The 16,786-nt window shown below is 37.3% G+C and overlaps 1 protein-coding gene across 1 annotated transcript; it reads right to left on the bottom strand.

Annotated features, from left to right (window-relative positions):
• Nucleotides 1–1,401: 1,401 nt before the first annotated feature.
• Nucleotides 1,402–2,155, bottom strand: LOC141390981 (uncharacterized). Its single transcript, XM_073963898.1, has one exon. The coding sequence runs from the start codon at nt 2,148–2,150 to the stop codon at nt 1,506–1,508; it is 645 nt and encodes a 214-aa protein (XP_073819999.1). The 5' UTR covers nt 2,151–2,155; the 3' UTR covers nt 1,402–1,505.
• Nucleotides 2,156–16,786: the final 14,631 nt, after the last annotated feature.

Genomic DNA, 16,786 nt, shown 5'->3' with positions numbered 1-16,786 from the left:
TTTGACATTAAAAGCTCCCATCAAAAACTGTCAACATAGGTCCATGTTTTATTATAACCCCTATATAACGGTACCTCTCAATTTCTAGGCCACCAAAAATTGTCAACATACATAGTTAGATATAGGCACCATAAGAAAGGGCCTACCGAATGAAACATTTTATGTACATTATCTGACATTTTCACGTACTCACTTAAAGTTGGGGACAGGAATGAAAACGAATTATTCCATTTTAGTTCAGAATATTTTATGGTGGAGGGTATGAAAAGTTCGGCCCGGCTGAACTTAACGCTTTTTTACTTGTTCTGATTAAATTGGTTGCAAGCTGATACATAGGGTTCCGAATGGCCCAAAAATTATTCAACAAAAATTATGGACATAGGTCCACGTTTCGGTATAGGTCCCATATAAAGGTACCGCTCGATTTCAGGTACCGTGAAGTTTTTATCTACTTTTTCTGACTTAATTGACTGTAAGCTTGTACGTGTTCATATTTTCGGCCGATTTCATGCATTTGATGCACTAAACGCGCTACGTATGTCCAATTTCCATGAAATTTTGAATGTGTGACGAAATTTGGTCTAGAAATGAGTATACCAAATTATATTGAAATCGGTTCGGATTTGGATATAGCTTCCATATATATATTCGGCCGATTTTATGTATTTTGTGCACTAAACACGCTATGTATGTCCAATTTCCATGAAGTTTGGAATGTGTGACGGGATTTGGTCTAGAAATAAGTATACCAAATGATATTGAAATCGGTTCAGATTTGGATATTGCTCCCATATATATTTTCGGCTGATTTCATGCACCATACACAGCACTGAATGGATGGAGAACGCTTTTTTATCTCCTTTATTTGTTCATTGAAGTGCTCAAAATGGTAACATTTAATGTTAATATAATTATAGTTATTCCTTTATATTTTATCTAAGTTGGCGTAGCGAAGCGCACCGGGTTCAGCTAGTATTGTATAAAACATATTTATAGTTTGTGATTTATTAAATGGTAAACCTCAGCTTCAGCGATTGTAAAACTTTTTTGAATATTATTATAGGGTCGCAAATGATTTAAATACTCTTTGTACTATGGTGTAAGGTATAAAAATAATAACCAACTCTTGTCCAAACCGTAGATACAACTGCATTTAGGTACATGAGCTTGTTGTTCTTATCTGTATTAAAGTTAGTTTTGTATTATTTCTTATAAGATTTTTACTCACCTTAACTAATAACCTCAATATTCCTAAGAAATACAGAAAACCAAAGAAATACAAAATAATAACGCTATTTCAAATATTACCTACCTCCTCCTTGCATCCGAAAGATTAGCAAATTTAATTAATAATAAAAGGCCAACAGATATTATTTAGAGAAGCAGACAATGTACCAAAATGTGTAAAGAATAGCAAACAGAACAATTTAATCGGTAGGTCTTCATATTCATATGTAAGTATGTATGTACATCACATCCCCTTTTCTTCACATCATCCGCAGCATTTAATTTCTACGCAGGCTACTATGGCGATTCATTAGTTCAGCAATTTCACGTAAAGTATTTTGATTTAAATGCGATTCGGGTAAATTTGGCAAACAATGTCGACTTATTGTAGAAGCAATACGACCACCACCAATGCTGCTGTTGGTTGTGTGTGCAGAAGGAACATGAGTACCACCATGAAGATTATGACCATTATCATCAATACGCCAATTATTGCCTACGGATGGCCCTGGAGGATGTATTTCCTTGCTCATTATCTTTTGTTTGGCTATAAGAAATTCTGATTGATAGAATTGTTTACGTTTGCGTAGAAATTCAATATGTTGTTTTTCACGCTGTTCTTCGTCAATGGAAGCATGTTCACCATTGTACTCCGCAGCTGTTGTGTTTGGTAATGGATCAGTGTTGTTATCCTGTGATAACATTAGTGTTCTATTGGCACGTTCAAGAACTTCTTGAAGACGTTTTTGTAATTCTTTGGCTTCAACTGGATCAGCATGTCGTGGAAATGGTGTCTTCGATTCAGGAATACTCATCAAACCGTAATCTTTTTCCATGGGATGATTTGTTGCACGAAGATTTTCCTCATCAAAGCGTAAGGTTTTGTTGTTGTTAATACTCGAATTTGATTTTCTAGCCGACATTTAGAAGTTTTTATTCAAATGCCAAATAACGGGTAGTTCAGTAAAAAATGTAGGTAAAAATTCTCAAAATACCGAAAGTCGGGAGGTATCGTTATATGGAACTGAAGGCCTCGACACATAAGAAGAATGACATTCTTGCTGATGTTATATCTGATAAAAGACTAAAGACCAAGTTCGACCTAATAAAAAGATTTCAGAATCTCATTTGAATTAGGTCGAACTTGGTCTTTAGTCATTTACCAGATAGACTTAAGGTCTGGGTACATAAGCTGCCTCGCCTGTTTACCTTGCTTGCTTCTGATAAAAGAATAAAAAAGGAAAAGGACAACCCAGTTCGAAATTTGCTCGGCCTTCTTTATTCTTTTATTTTTATTATGCCAGAAATGAAGCAGGAAAGCAGGGCAACCAGGCGAGGCACCTTATATAACTACATAGGTCTTTAAGCAAGGATAGCATGTTTCTTATGTGTCGAGGCCTTTATGCCAACACATGGACCTATATTGACAATTTTAGTGAAGAAGTTTTGTGACCATTCGTCCGTGTAAGGACGAAAAAACCCGGGACCAGTATTGATGTCCTCGGTTTGTCACATCCGCCTCCACCACATTCCAGCTTCGAGAAGATGCAATAGATGTCGGCAGTGTGTGCATCTCCGTCCATATCACTTATCACGTCATTGCAATTCTAATCTCTGAAAATGTATCCCTTTTTCAATTTAATTACAATAGACTGCGATGTAAGTTGGAGTAAATGGTGGACTTTATGATACGGAAGAATATTAAGGTCATTGCGGCTTGCAACGTTGTGAAATTTACAACATACTGAGCTTCCTCAATCGCACTAGTTTTCCCGTTGCACCAGTCTGTTCAATACAGACTTGTCCCGCTTGAACCTGGATCTAATGACCTGTACATAGAATGTAGGGGGTAGCTATAAGGTGTGGAACTGCCGAGATCGAGTTGCTAATCGTGTACATTCCGCCCATAAATAGCTGTATTTCAGGTTATAGGTCCACCCTTATCTCGCCTTCGGAAGGTAATATCCGACTGGTCTTGGGGGACTTTAACGTTCATAACAAGTAGGAGTCTTCGATCCTAGGTAATGATCAAATTGTAAGCCTTACGTTTTGCACGGTCAATGAGGACATCCCTACCAGAATTAGTGGAGAGTACCACAGCTCGCCAGACCTGTTTCCTGATAAATGACTATTCTATATTTGTATCCATCAGCAAAATGGACTACTCAATCGACGATCAATAGTGGGAAAGGTAATTGGCCTAGTTCACCACTTCAGAGATCTGTCCAACATTTTTGATGTTCGCGTAGCAGAAAGAACGTTCCAAGACATCACCACTGTTGCTGCCGCTCGACATATACCTGTAGTGAGACAGTAGAGGCGACGGGATTAGCATTTGTGCGTGATGAGCTTTATCGTATCAACCCCAGTCAGGGAGCTGACACTGGAAGTTAACAGTTAGGTTTAACCTTGCCTTTCCTATATTCCACCTTTTTCGATCATAATATATTAATCGATCATATTATCATATTATGCGTAAGTATCCGCCACTAAATCTACGTCAACTCTGTTCACCACATGGACAACGGAGATGAACACTAATCTAAATGTCCTGGTCGATGGTAACATAATTCCGACCACTAACTACCCCAATAAAGCTATCTGCTACCCGAACTTCAGAAGCATTGAACAGATGTTTGAAGCGGTGAACTAGGCCAATTAAGTTCACCGCTTCAGAGATATGTCCAACTTTTCTGATGTTCGTGTAGCAGAAATGACGTTCCAAGACATCATCACTGCTGCAGCCGCTCGCCACATACATACCTGCAGGTAGAATACCGGAAGTGCGTCCAAATTTCCCAGCAGAGGCGACGGGATTAGCAAATGAGCGTTATAGTTTTAGATTCAGTGAGCTGACAATGGAAGGTAACAGTTAGGTCGGTAAATATAAACGAGACAAGTGGCGAAATCATCCGAAAAGTTGCAACATTGCACCCGAAATACTTGAATTGTGGGCAACGGTTAAGTCGCTCTTGGCGATTTTACGTTGACTGATTCGAAGTGATATACAAGTTATTTTAATCGACAATTAATAGGGAACCCCGGTTGTGGTGGCGCTAGATTATCGAAAGCCTTTAATACTGTCAATAACTCCATACTAGGCCAGGGAGATTTGCATGGAAGGAAAAACAACTTATTGGGCCCTTCGCGTTTCTGATTCCTGGGATTGTACTGAGCAAAAAAGCTTACCAGACCATATGTCTTCGGCAGTGGAGACCAACAAAATACAATCAAAACGAAAACATGTGTGAAAAAAGCAACAACCCAACGATGTTGATCGTTTGTTTTTCTTCACGTACAGTGAGCGCCAGGGGGAAAAGCAACTGTAAAGACAAATCAGTGGGATTGTTGACTATTCTGTCTATGCAAAGAAGAGTTTCCCTGGTCTAGGGTGAAATTCAAGCCTCCCGATTTGCACTTTAAGTTGAAAGGTGAAAGGTACATCATCACTGCTGCAGCCGCTCGCCATATACATACCTGCATGTAGAATACCGGAAGTGCGGCCAAATTTCCCAGCAGAGGCGACGGGATTAGCAAATGAGCGTGATAGGTTCAGAGTCGGGGAGCTGACAATGGAAGGTAGCAGTTAGGTCGGTGAACATAAATGAGACAAGTGGCAAATCATCCGAAGAGTTGCAACATTGCACCCGAAATACTTGAATTGTGGGCAACGGTTAAGTCGCTCTTGGCGATTTTACGTTGACTGATTCGAAGTGATATACAAGTTATTTTAATCGACAATTAATAGGGAACCCCGGTTGTGGTGGCGCTAGATTATCGAAAGCCTTTAATACTGTCAATAACTCCATACTAGGCCAGGGCGATTTGCATGGAAGAAAAAAACAACTTATTGGGCCCTTCGCGTTTCTGATTCCTGGGATTGTACTGAGCAAAAAAGCTTACCAGACCATATGTCTGCGGCAGTGGAGACCAACAAAATACAATCAAAACGAAAACATGTGTAAATGTATGAGTGAAAAAAGCAACAACCCAACGATGTTGATCGTTTGTTTTTCTTCACGTACAGTGAGCGCGTGGGGGAGAAGCAACTGTAAAGACAAATCAGTGGGATTGTTGACTATTCTGTCTATGCAAATAAGAGCATCCCTGGTCTAGGGTGAAATTCAAGCCTCCCGATTTTGACTTTAAGTTGAAAGGTGAAAGGTGCAAAAAACCCCTATGACACCGTGTGTAGTGGTTGGAGTGCAAGATAAATCTCGAACGGATCTACCAATTCGGTCCAAAATTTGGCCTTCGTAATATTTGGTCCAAACCTTTGATTTTTGTTGAAGCGATTTGCATTCGCTACCTCCACTACGACGGTAAAAGTTATTTCAGGGGCAAGTCCATATTTCTTGAGAAAACAGCCCGAAAGGTGTAAAAAACCCTATGTCACGAAAACTCTCGAACTGTTCAACCGATTTGGTCCAACATTTGGTCTTCGTCATATTTTATCCAAACTTAGTTTCATTGGGCAATGCCGGACCACAACTTCCGGTACTTCTCCCCAATAAAATGTCACTAAAATGCTAGGACGATATCACTTGAATTCGTCAACCTATTTGGTCCAAACTTTGGTTCTCCTAATATATTGTCAAAATTTAGTTTAACTTCTAAAATGGCCCATATCAGTCCTCCCTAAGGGTACCTCCTCCACAAAAGTTCAACATTTGTGTCTAAGGGCCATTATTACATGTGTTCTTTTACTATCTGATGGATTTGAAAATGCAAAATAAACTAAGTTGGAGGCATGAAAAATATAATTTTCACATTGAAAGTTAATGACAAGAAGCTCCTCCTTGAAATTCCATCATTACTTTTAACTTTAAGTTAACCGGAACGCTATAAATCTGTTCGGTAAATCCAAACTATAACAAAAGAAGACTTGTAATAATGGGGGTAAGTGCAGTTAGTTCCCAATCCACATTTTTGTCGGCAAGTTCAAATGTTCAAATAGGGCCACAAAATTCTGAAGAGACCCTAAATACATTCGATCTGCCCGAAGATGAAAATTTCACTTGATATTGGCTGAGGGCATATCTCTGTCGGCAAAGCCGACTGACACTTTTTTACTTGTTTAAATTTAAATCACAGCCTCCACTATTAATTAAAAATAAATTTTGTTTAGCTTTATTAAGAACTAGCCGACCCTTGAAACAGTTTTAGGTTACCTTATCTTAAGACAATTATAATCGCATCGCTAATTAGTCGGGATTTGCAGTCACTTGCAAAATCATCCTTTTAATTTAAACACTTGCTTTCCAATAAGACCAAAGCTTCCTTATACATAACATCCTGTATTTCCATTTATTTGTAAAATATTTAAGAAAGTGGGAGGGGTCGAGTCTTATGGCTAAAATAAGTTTGTAAGTTTTACATTTATAGCGCATTGAAAAATATGGCACAGGAGATAACCCGATCCTCCGAAATTCAATAAAATATATAGCCTATTTCCCTGTACATCATCTTAAAATGACAAGGAAATCGGTTCAGAAGTTTTGGAGATACATATAACATATTTAAAAAAGTGGGCGTGGTCAGGTCTTAAAGCTACAAGTACGTGCCTAGTGTCGGCGAAACAACCACCATTGTCTATGGAAATTATTTTCAAACCCCACTCCGTCGGCCTATTTCCTGTACATTCTCTGAAATTTTCAGGAAAATCGGTTCAGTAGTTTCAGAGATATAACAAACTTAAAAAAGTGGGCGTGATCGGATCTTTAGGCCCTAAATAAGCACCTGGGGTCCGAGATTCACCCACAGTTGCCTCGTAAATTTATTTTATAACCGAAAATAGCGTTTTTGAAAAATAGATCTTAGGGGAGTTGCCTCGCTTCCTCCGAAATTCAACCAAATTTACAGCCTATTTTTACCAGCGGTCATCCCTGTACATGCTCTGAAATTTTCAGGAAAGTCGGTTCTGTAGTTCTGGATACATAAAATATTTAAACAAGTAAGAACGGCGTTAAATTCGACCAGGCCGAACTTATTATACCCTCCACCACGAGTTGTATTGAAAAAAAGTTGTATTGGATTATTGACGCACAACCTTCAGAATTACACAAATCGGGAGGTACCGTTCTATTGGGGCTATATCGAAACGTGGATCTATACGTAGGAATTTCAGTTGGAAAGGCTTTTACCTCCAACAAAGACTAAATACCAAATTTCAGCCATTTCAAAATACCGAAAATCGGGAGGTAGCGTTCAGGGAAAAAGTTGTATACCCACAACGAAGACTAAGTACTAACATTCAGCCATTTCGGTGTGATAATGAGGCTAAAACCTTCAAAATATCGAAAATCTTTTGGCACCGTTCTATGCACCTGTACCAACATATTTCAGGTGGAAAGTTTAATACCTCCAGCGAAGACTAACTAACAAATTTTAGACATTTCGATAGGATATTGAGAATCCAACCTTTAAATACCGAAAATCGGGAAGTACAAGTTTCTATGGACGGTTTAATACCCAAATAAAGACCAAGTACCAAATTTCAGTCATTTCGGTGGATTATTGTGGTCACAACCTTCAAAATACTAAGGCGACCTGTACCGACAAGTTTATGGCGAAAGTTTAATACCCCCAACGAAGACAATATACGAAAATTCAGCCATTTCTGAGGAATATTGAGGCCACAACCTTCAAAACACCGAAAATACGGAGGTATGTTCTATGGGGGCTATATGAAGGCGTAGGCCTATAACGACAAATTTCATATGGAACGCTTAGTACCCCAAATAAAGACCAAATTTCAGCCATTTCGGTGGATTATTGTCGCCACAACCTCCAAAATACCGAACATCGGGAGGTACCGTTCTATGGCCGCTATATGAAGGCGTGGACCTATACCAACAAATTTCTGGTGGAATGTTTTATACCCCGAACGAAGACTAAGTACCAAATTTCAGCTATTCGGTGTCATTATGAAGCTAAAATTTTCAAAAACCGAAAATCGGCAGGTACCCTTCCATGGGGGCTATATGAGGGCGTGGATCCATACCAACAAAATTCTGGGGGAAAGTTTTATACCCCAAACGAACACTAAGTACCAATTTTCAGCCATTTCGGTGTAATAAAGTTAAAACCTTCAAAATATCGAAAATCGGGTGGTACCGTTCTAGGGGGCTATATCAATACGTGGACCGATATAGCCCATTTGCAATACCAAACATCCTAGGAGTAATAGAAACTTCTGTACCAAATTACAAGGCTCTATCTGAAAAATCGCGAGCTGTATCTTGATTTCAACAGACGGACGGACAGACAGACGGACGACTTAGAATTTTACCCTGATCAAGTATATATATAAATACTTTATAGGGACTCCGATGAATATTTCGATGTGTTACAAACGGAATGACAAATTTAATTATACCCTCCATTGTATGGTGGAGGGTATAAAAATAGGTACCCGAAGAAGTGGAACAACATGGTCCAAATTAAAATACGAGGACCAAATTTTCGACCAATTCTCTTGCTCCGTTCGAGAGTTATCGTGCGCTTCTCCAGACAGACAGGCTTCATCGAATTTAAAATGTCTGAACCGGATGTGGTCCAAACATACTTGGGTTTAAAAGGTATATTTCGAAGTTGTCACTAATATTTAATTTGACCATACTGTGCAGACGAAAACACATATCCAATTCGACTCAGCCCATCCAAAGACTCACATAAAGGTATTATTATTCCTACCCACAAAGTTGTTGACTATAAAAATATACAAAAGTTGTTTTGGCACCTACCTGATGGAATATCTTTTTTATATTTTCATGTTTGCTATTATTTCTTTATTTTCTCGACTATGTGATTTCTGGGTGTCTGCTGTTATCGTACAAACATCAATAAAGATTTCTTCAAGTAATTAACTCAGTTCATTTTCAAGCATTCCTCTCACGTTCTCTCAACACACACTCATACACACCGATTTTCATTTTTCATATAATAAATACATAATAAGAATTTCACAGCAGGTAAATCAAATAAGATCCATGAATTGAATTTGCGAAGGAAATGAAATCAGCTTGATTTATAGATAAGTGGGGGGTAGACAATTATTTTCAAATGCCACAAAGAATATATGAAATTCAGGAAATATATGAATGGAATTGTGGGTATGTGAAAAGGATTAAAACAGCGTCAGGCATTAAAATCGAATTAGTGAATAAAATAAAACGTTTCTTTTTGCAGTGTAAGATTTTTATTGCAAAATGAAAATGGGCAAAAATGAAAAAGACTATTTTCCCCAAAAGGAGCGATAAGGATCGGTGAGTGTCCAAAACGGAGTGTAGTACGACACAATTTGTAGAGAACTTTGACATGGCAGGAACTTAAACAAAGATTTTCTGTTATTTCCGATTTTGGGAAATTCTGAAATTCAATTTTAAATGATTTGACAAATATTCTATTAATTGGTCAATGTAAACATTTCTTAGAGAAATTAATTAAAAAGGCAAAATTTTCAAAATTCTTGTTTTTGTTAAGCTAAATCTACATCGCTCTGACATGTGGTACATACACAAGTAATATGTCAGTATATAACAACTGTGTTATTATATAGGAATTTATGTTGTACATTAAAGTATGCACTTAATTAGGATATGTAAAGAATTTGTAAAATGGCATGCGATGGTTATAATGAAAATAGTGTACATACTTGTGGCTGACAGCTTTGTACGTTTGCATGTATGTATGTTTGTAGGTTACCATCGCCATAAAGATATCAATGTTGGTCTTGTTGACAATTAATTAGGTATTTCAAGGACATCTATGAATACAATATAAAATACCACAACAAGGACAGTTACAGTGAACAAGAAGCACGATTTTCAAACATAAAGAAATATGTATAAATAAAAATCAAATATCGTTCGTTGGTAATGGCATCAGTTGAGAACGGCTGGAGCGATTTGGATCAGTCTTTTTTTGAAATGTTCGTCATAACCCAACTTAGGGTTTTATACAAAGAAAATTTGATCAAGCACACCTTTTTCAATTTTCAATTTAAATCTTTTCTACAAAAACTACTGAAATTGTCAGGGAAAGTACAGCGATGGCCCACGTTAAAAATAGGCTACATATTTTTTTGAATTTCAGAAGGACGCGGTACTTCCCATATATCTTATTTCTTTAAAATGCTATATCTATATAAATAACAAGTAAAAAGTCGTTAAGTTCGGCCGGGCCGAACTTTTTATACCCTCCACCACAAATAGTCTTAATTAAAATGGAATAATAAGGGACCTTTCACAATTTTAGGTGTAACAACTTTTCGACAATGGTTAGAATCCTACTGCCTCCCACTATTGCTTAAATTACACTGTGAACACAAATGTTGGTGCAGAGATAATTCCTTTTGGAGATGAAAGCCTTTGGTGTGTGTATATTATAAACCTTGAAGGACAGATGCGCCGTGATGAAGTTTTTGCAAGAGACCCTGTAAGCCATCATGAATTAGCATTATATCTTTGTTTGTTGTTTTTGTAGAGCACTTAAGCAACAGTGAACAAAGATATAACGCTAATTCCTGATGGCCCACAGGGTCTCTAACAAAAATTTCATCACGCCATAACGCGGAAGTTCGACTCACGGCGGATCTGTCCTTTGGGGTTCATAATATACTCACCAAGACCATTCTTCCCAAAGAGGAATCCGTGCCCCAAACTTTCCCCTCCATTTTGTTGCACAGTGTTATTTAATCTAATCTAAAAAAATGTGTTCAGCTAGGTGAAAGGTACCACCTACGGGCTATATCAAAGAGTGAACCTATCTTTAAATTTTTTTGGCGGACAAGTTTTATAGCTGCAGGGAACTTCAAGAGTCAAATTGAGGGTAGTTTCATCAAAACAATGCAGACCCTCAAAAATGGACCCATGTTGACGAATTATAGTGAAGAAATTTCGTGACCACTGAAAATTCCCGAAAATCGGGAGGTACAGTTATATGGGGGATGTACCAAAACATGGACCTATACTGACGATTATTTTTGCTTAGACAAAATTTTAGCTAAAATTCTCAAAATACCGATCATTACAGCTAGTTCGGTTAAAAATTGCACCTAAAATTCTCGAAATACCGAAAAGCGGGAGATACCGTTATATGGGGGCTATACCAAAACATGGACCTATGTTGACGCTGTTTCGTTGGAGGTGTTTTATGCCCACTGAGAACTTTAAATGTCAAATTACAGCTATTTCGGTTAAAAAAGTTGCTAAAATTCTCAAAATACCGAATATCGGGAAGTACGGTTATAAGGGGGCCATACCTAAACATGGACCTATGTTGACGATGATTTGTGGAGATGTTTCATGACCACTGAGAACCTCAAATGTCAAATTGCAGATAGTTCGTTTACAAATTGTGGCTTAAATTCTCAAAATACCGAAAATCGGGTGGTACCGTTATATGGGGGCTATACCAAAACATGGACCTATGTTGACGATGTTTCGTGGAGATGTTTCATGACCACTGAGAACCTCAAATGTCAAATTACAGCTAGTTCGGTTAAAAATTGTAACTAAAATGCTCAAAATACCGAAAATCGGGAGGTACGGTTATAATGGGGCCATACCAAAACATGGACCTATGTTGACGATGTTTGGTGGAGATGTTTCATGAGCACTGAGAACCTCAAATGTCAAATTTCAGATAGTTCGGTTATAAATTGTGGCTAAAATTCTCAAAATACCGAAAATCGGGAGGTACCGTTATATGGGGGCTATACCAAAACATGGACCTATGTTGACGATGTTTGGTGGAGATATTTCATGACCACTGGGAACCTCAAATAGCAAATTACAGCTAGTTCGGTTAAAAATTGTGGCTTAAATTCTCAAAATACCGAAAATCGGGAGATACCGTTATATGGGGACTATACCAAAACATGGACCTATGCCCATATCCTTTGAGATATAAATTTGTTGATCACTAGGAACCCTAAGTGCCAAATTATAGCTAATTCGGTCTGCAAATGTGGCGAAGAACGTCAAAATAGCTCAAATCCGGAGGTACCGTTATATGGGGGCTATACCAAAGAGTGGACCGATATAGCCCATCTTCGAACTTGACCTGCCTATGGTAAAAAGACCCACGGGTGCAAAATTTCAGCACTCTATCTCAATTATTGCGGACGCTAGAGTGATTACAACAGACGGACAGACGGACGGACAGACGGACATGGCTAGATCGTCTTAGAATTTTATCCTGATCAAGAATATATATACTTTGTAGGGTCGCAAATGATTAATTCGATGTGTTACAAACGGAATGACAAACTTAATATACCCTCCATACTATGGTGGAGGGTATAAAAATCAAATGTCGTTCGTTGGTAATGACATCAGTTGAGAACGGCTGGACCGATTTGGGTAATTCTTTTTTTGAAATGTTCGTCATAACTCTACTTTGGTTTTTATGCAAAGAAAATTTGATCAAGCTCACTTTTTTTCAATTTTCAATTTTAATATTTTCTACAAAAACTACTGAACTGATTTTCCTGAAATTGTCAGGGAATGTATAGGGATGGCCCCGGTGAAAATAGGCTACATATTTTGTTGAATTTCGGAAGGGACGGGGTACTTATCGTATACCCTATTTTTAAAAATTCTATATTAACAAGAATTACGAATGCACCGATTTGAAAATGATTTTGCGAAACAATAGCGGTTGTGTCTCCGACCTAGAGATGGTATTTACCGGGTATTTACCCATTTGTGGGTATTTATTTGGGTATTTACTATATTGAATCGCCAATACAACATCTTACAAAATGGATAGTTTTACAATACTTTAAAAAGTGGGTAAATACTTGGGTAAATACCCGAGTAACCCAAATGTTGGGTAAAAACTCTGTTGGGGTCTCTGGGTCCATGTTTTGATATAGCCCCCATATAACCATTAGCCACATTTTACAATCTTATTGGTTGTAGTTTGGCATAGTGAGTTCTCAATGTGTATAAAATATCATTGCAAAAATTTGTCAACTTAGGTCCTCGTATTCTTGTAGCCCCCATATAACGTCCCCCATTTCGAGTATTTACCCAAGTATTGGGTAAATACTATTAATATGCTGAACCAATTGACGTAGGGTGCCAAAATTTGGCAGAAGTTTTTTATATCAATTGAACTTCTGGCATTGAAAATGGTGTCTCGGGGTACATGTTTTGATATAGCCCCCATACAACTGTACCTCCCGATTTAAGGTGTTTTTTTATCTATTAGCCACATTTTACAATCACATTGGCTGTAATTTGGCACAGTAAGTTCTCAATGTATTCAAAATACCCTTGCGAAAAAATTCTTAACTTAGGTCCACATTTTCTTGTAGCCCCCATATAAGGTACCCCGATTTCGAGTATTTACACAAGTATTGGGTAAAAACTATTAATCTGCCAAACCAGTTGACGTAGGGAGCCAAAATTTGGCTCAAATCTTTCATATATCAACTGAATTTCTGGAATCGAAAATGGGGTCATGGTTTGCCGTGGCAATATATACTTTATGAATTTCATAGGAGGTGGGGAACTTTCCCATGCATTTTAATTAAACGCTATGGGTATATACCAAACTTATGATTACATCGGTTTCAGAATTAATTTTGGGAGACAATGGGGTTGTGTGTCCGACTTTAGACACATATTTGAGCCAAATTTCCGGACCAAACGCTCACTTTTTTAAATATGTTATCTTGAAAACTGTTCAATACAATATTTTTCAATACTACTGAACCTAGTTTCATGAAATTTTCAGAAAATGTTCAGGAATGTCCCTTGGTCCAAAATGCTATATGTGTATTTGTTGATGAATTTCGGGGGCCTACTGTGTTATAATCGCTATATTTGCTAAACTTATGAATGCATCGGCTTGGAAATTATTTTTCGGGACAACGGTGGTTGCGCCCCCGATCAAGAAAAACAATATTTTTACAAATGTCCTTAAATGGTGAGGTTCAACGGTCCATCAGCCATGAAAAACTAAAACATTTAAGTCTCAATAAGCGGGAGAATTCCATTTTTTTAACTTTTATAATTAGATAAAGACAGGGGACATGGACGTTAATAAATCATAAACAGCATCAATGGGCGAAAAAATCCGTAAGAGAAAAGAAAGGTTACAGGCAAAATCTGTTTATAAATTTAAAATCCTCCTCGGTTTGACAATGGACCGAGAAGTGAAGTAGAAAATACATTTTTTTGAATTGTCAAGCATAAAGCCCATAAAAAGTTGTCATTAAAACTCATTACGACGGGCTGCAATGCGGACCGTGGTCTGCTAGTCATTGATAAAAATTGATTTTTGAATATAAAATCGCAAAATATTTGTTATGTTTTTTTATTAAATAGCTTATGAAAAAATAAAAAAATACAAAAAGATTTTTTCTATTTGGATCAATATTAAAGAAGACAATTGTGGTTGTATCTCCGACATTAAAAAACGCTATATTTGCAAAAATTACGCATGTATCGGTTTAAAAATGTATGGATTAATCTACAATTTAGGTACTTCTATAGGTTCTAAAGACCCGACCACGCATGGTTTTTAAATATGTTATATCTCCAATACTACTGAACCGAGTTAGATTAAATTTGCAGCAAAACTCAATGTTTGCCATTGTTATGTATATTTTATGAATTTCGGAGGAGGTGGGGTACCTTCCCCACGCCTTTCTTTTAAACGCTAAACTTTTGATTATATCGGTTTCAGCATAAATTTTGGGAGGCAATGGGGTTGTGTGTACCCTAGGTACATATTTGGCGCCAAAATACCGGACCGGACTCTCACTTTTTTAAATATGTTATATCTTGTTATATATTTTTTCAAAACTACTGAACCTAATTTCATGAAATTTTCAGAAAATGTTCAGGAATGTCCCTTGGTCCAAAATGCTATATACATATGTATTTGTTGATGAATTTCGGGGGCTTATTGTTATAATCGCTATATTTGCTAAACTTATGAATGCATCGGCATGGAAATAAATTTTTTATTTATTTTTTTTTAATTTCCGGGACAATGGTGGTTGCGCCCCCGATCAAATGTTCTTTCTTGGTGCTCGAAGTCCGGACCAGCGCCAGTTTTTAAGTATGTTATAAAAGTTGTCATTAAAACTCAGTGCAATGGGCCAGCAACGCGGACCCGGGTCTGCAAATATGGTAATAAAAAATAATTAAAAAAATTAAGTTACAGTGTTTTATTTATAAATCCACTAAAAACTGGAAAATAATTTTTCTCTTAGCCTCAATAAGTATATTCATGATGGGATCTCTCAAAAAAAAAAAATAAACTTTTTTGCCATTTAATTTTGTCACCATTTTTAATTTAAATAGAAAGAAGGATATACTTATTGAGGCTAAGAGAAAAATTATTTTCCAGTTTTCAGTGCATTTACAAATAAAACACTGTAACTAAATTTTTTCCATAACTTTTTTTATTTTTAATTTTTTAGTAAATAGATTTTACTATTCCGAACAACCTCCTGCGAACTTCCGAACAACCTCCACCGAACCTCAACTTGCCCTTTCCACCTTCAACGGAACGCCATAAGCAAATTACAGCCAACTTATGTAGATAAAAACTTCAACATATCTGAAATCAGATGGTACCGCTAAATAGGGGCTATACCAAAACCTGGACGTATGTCCACAATTTTTGGTGGAGATGTTTCTGTACCATTGGGAACTCCAAATGCCAAGTTACAGCTAATTCCGACTAAAAATTAAGATAAAATCCTCAAAATACCTGAAATCGAGTAGTACCGCTTATATAAGGGCTATAGGAAGAAATGGAAAATGGACCCATATTGCTTTTGGTTTCATACTCATGTATTTTCATTCAAAATCTGAAAGGTGTGTAAAGCTTTAGTTCGATTGGCCAACTGCAAATGTGTTAAAAATGAGTTACTAGATTTGAGTGTCTAGATTCTAGACACTGCGTAGAAAAGTATGAAACCAAATTTATAGAGATTGGATATATAAACTTCATACAAGGAGAAATAGAAAAGTTTGCGGTCTAGGCAACACGTACTGTTGCCAGACGCCATTTAATTTTTTTGGAAAGTTTGACAGTTTTTAGCCTTAACGTACTCAGGACAGATTGACATACGACCATGTTGTTTGCAGTGACTTGATTGAGACACCTCCAATACATGGTTTTTGAACACTTCAACAGCATCTTCTGGCCACAAAAATAGTTGACCACGCCTTTTCATGTAAAACTTCTCTACAAAGTGGTGTCTTAAGACACGCCGTATGGACTCGGCGATAAACAGTAGGTCCCATATCATTGAGCTAATATGAATCGGGGTGCACTCATTGATATGAGAGAAGTCTCCCTTGTCTCTTCAGGGATGTTTGTGGAACAATTATATATTATGCCTTTTTATGTTCGGGAATCAAATAAAGTCATTGGGTAAGCGCTCGAAAAATGCATCGTTGGTCTGTTCGTCCTTGTCTTCAAATAATCTGAAATTGAAGAATTTTGCTTTTATTCGAATTGTAGCAAGTCTTTCATTCACTGGGGTGAAGCTGGAGACCACATGTTTTAACCTCCGACCAACTACATA

This window comes from Musca autumnalis, unplaced genomic scaffold, assembly GCF_047663935.1.
Source record: "Musca autumnalis isolate F117 unplaced genomic scaffold, ASM4766393v1 scaffold_1, whole genome shotgun sequence".
Lineage (NCBI taxonomy): Eukaryota > Metazoa > Arthropoda > Insecta > Diptera > Muscidae > Musca > Musca autumnalis.
The sequence above is the reverse complement of the archived record's forward strand: the minus strand, read 5'-3'. Positions and strand labels throughout refer to the sequence as shown.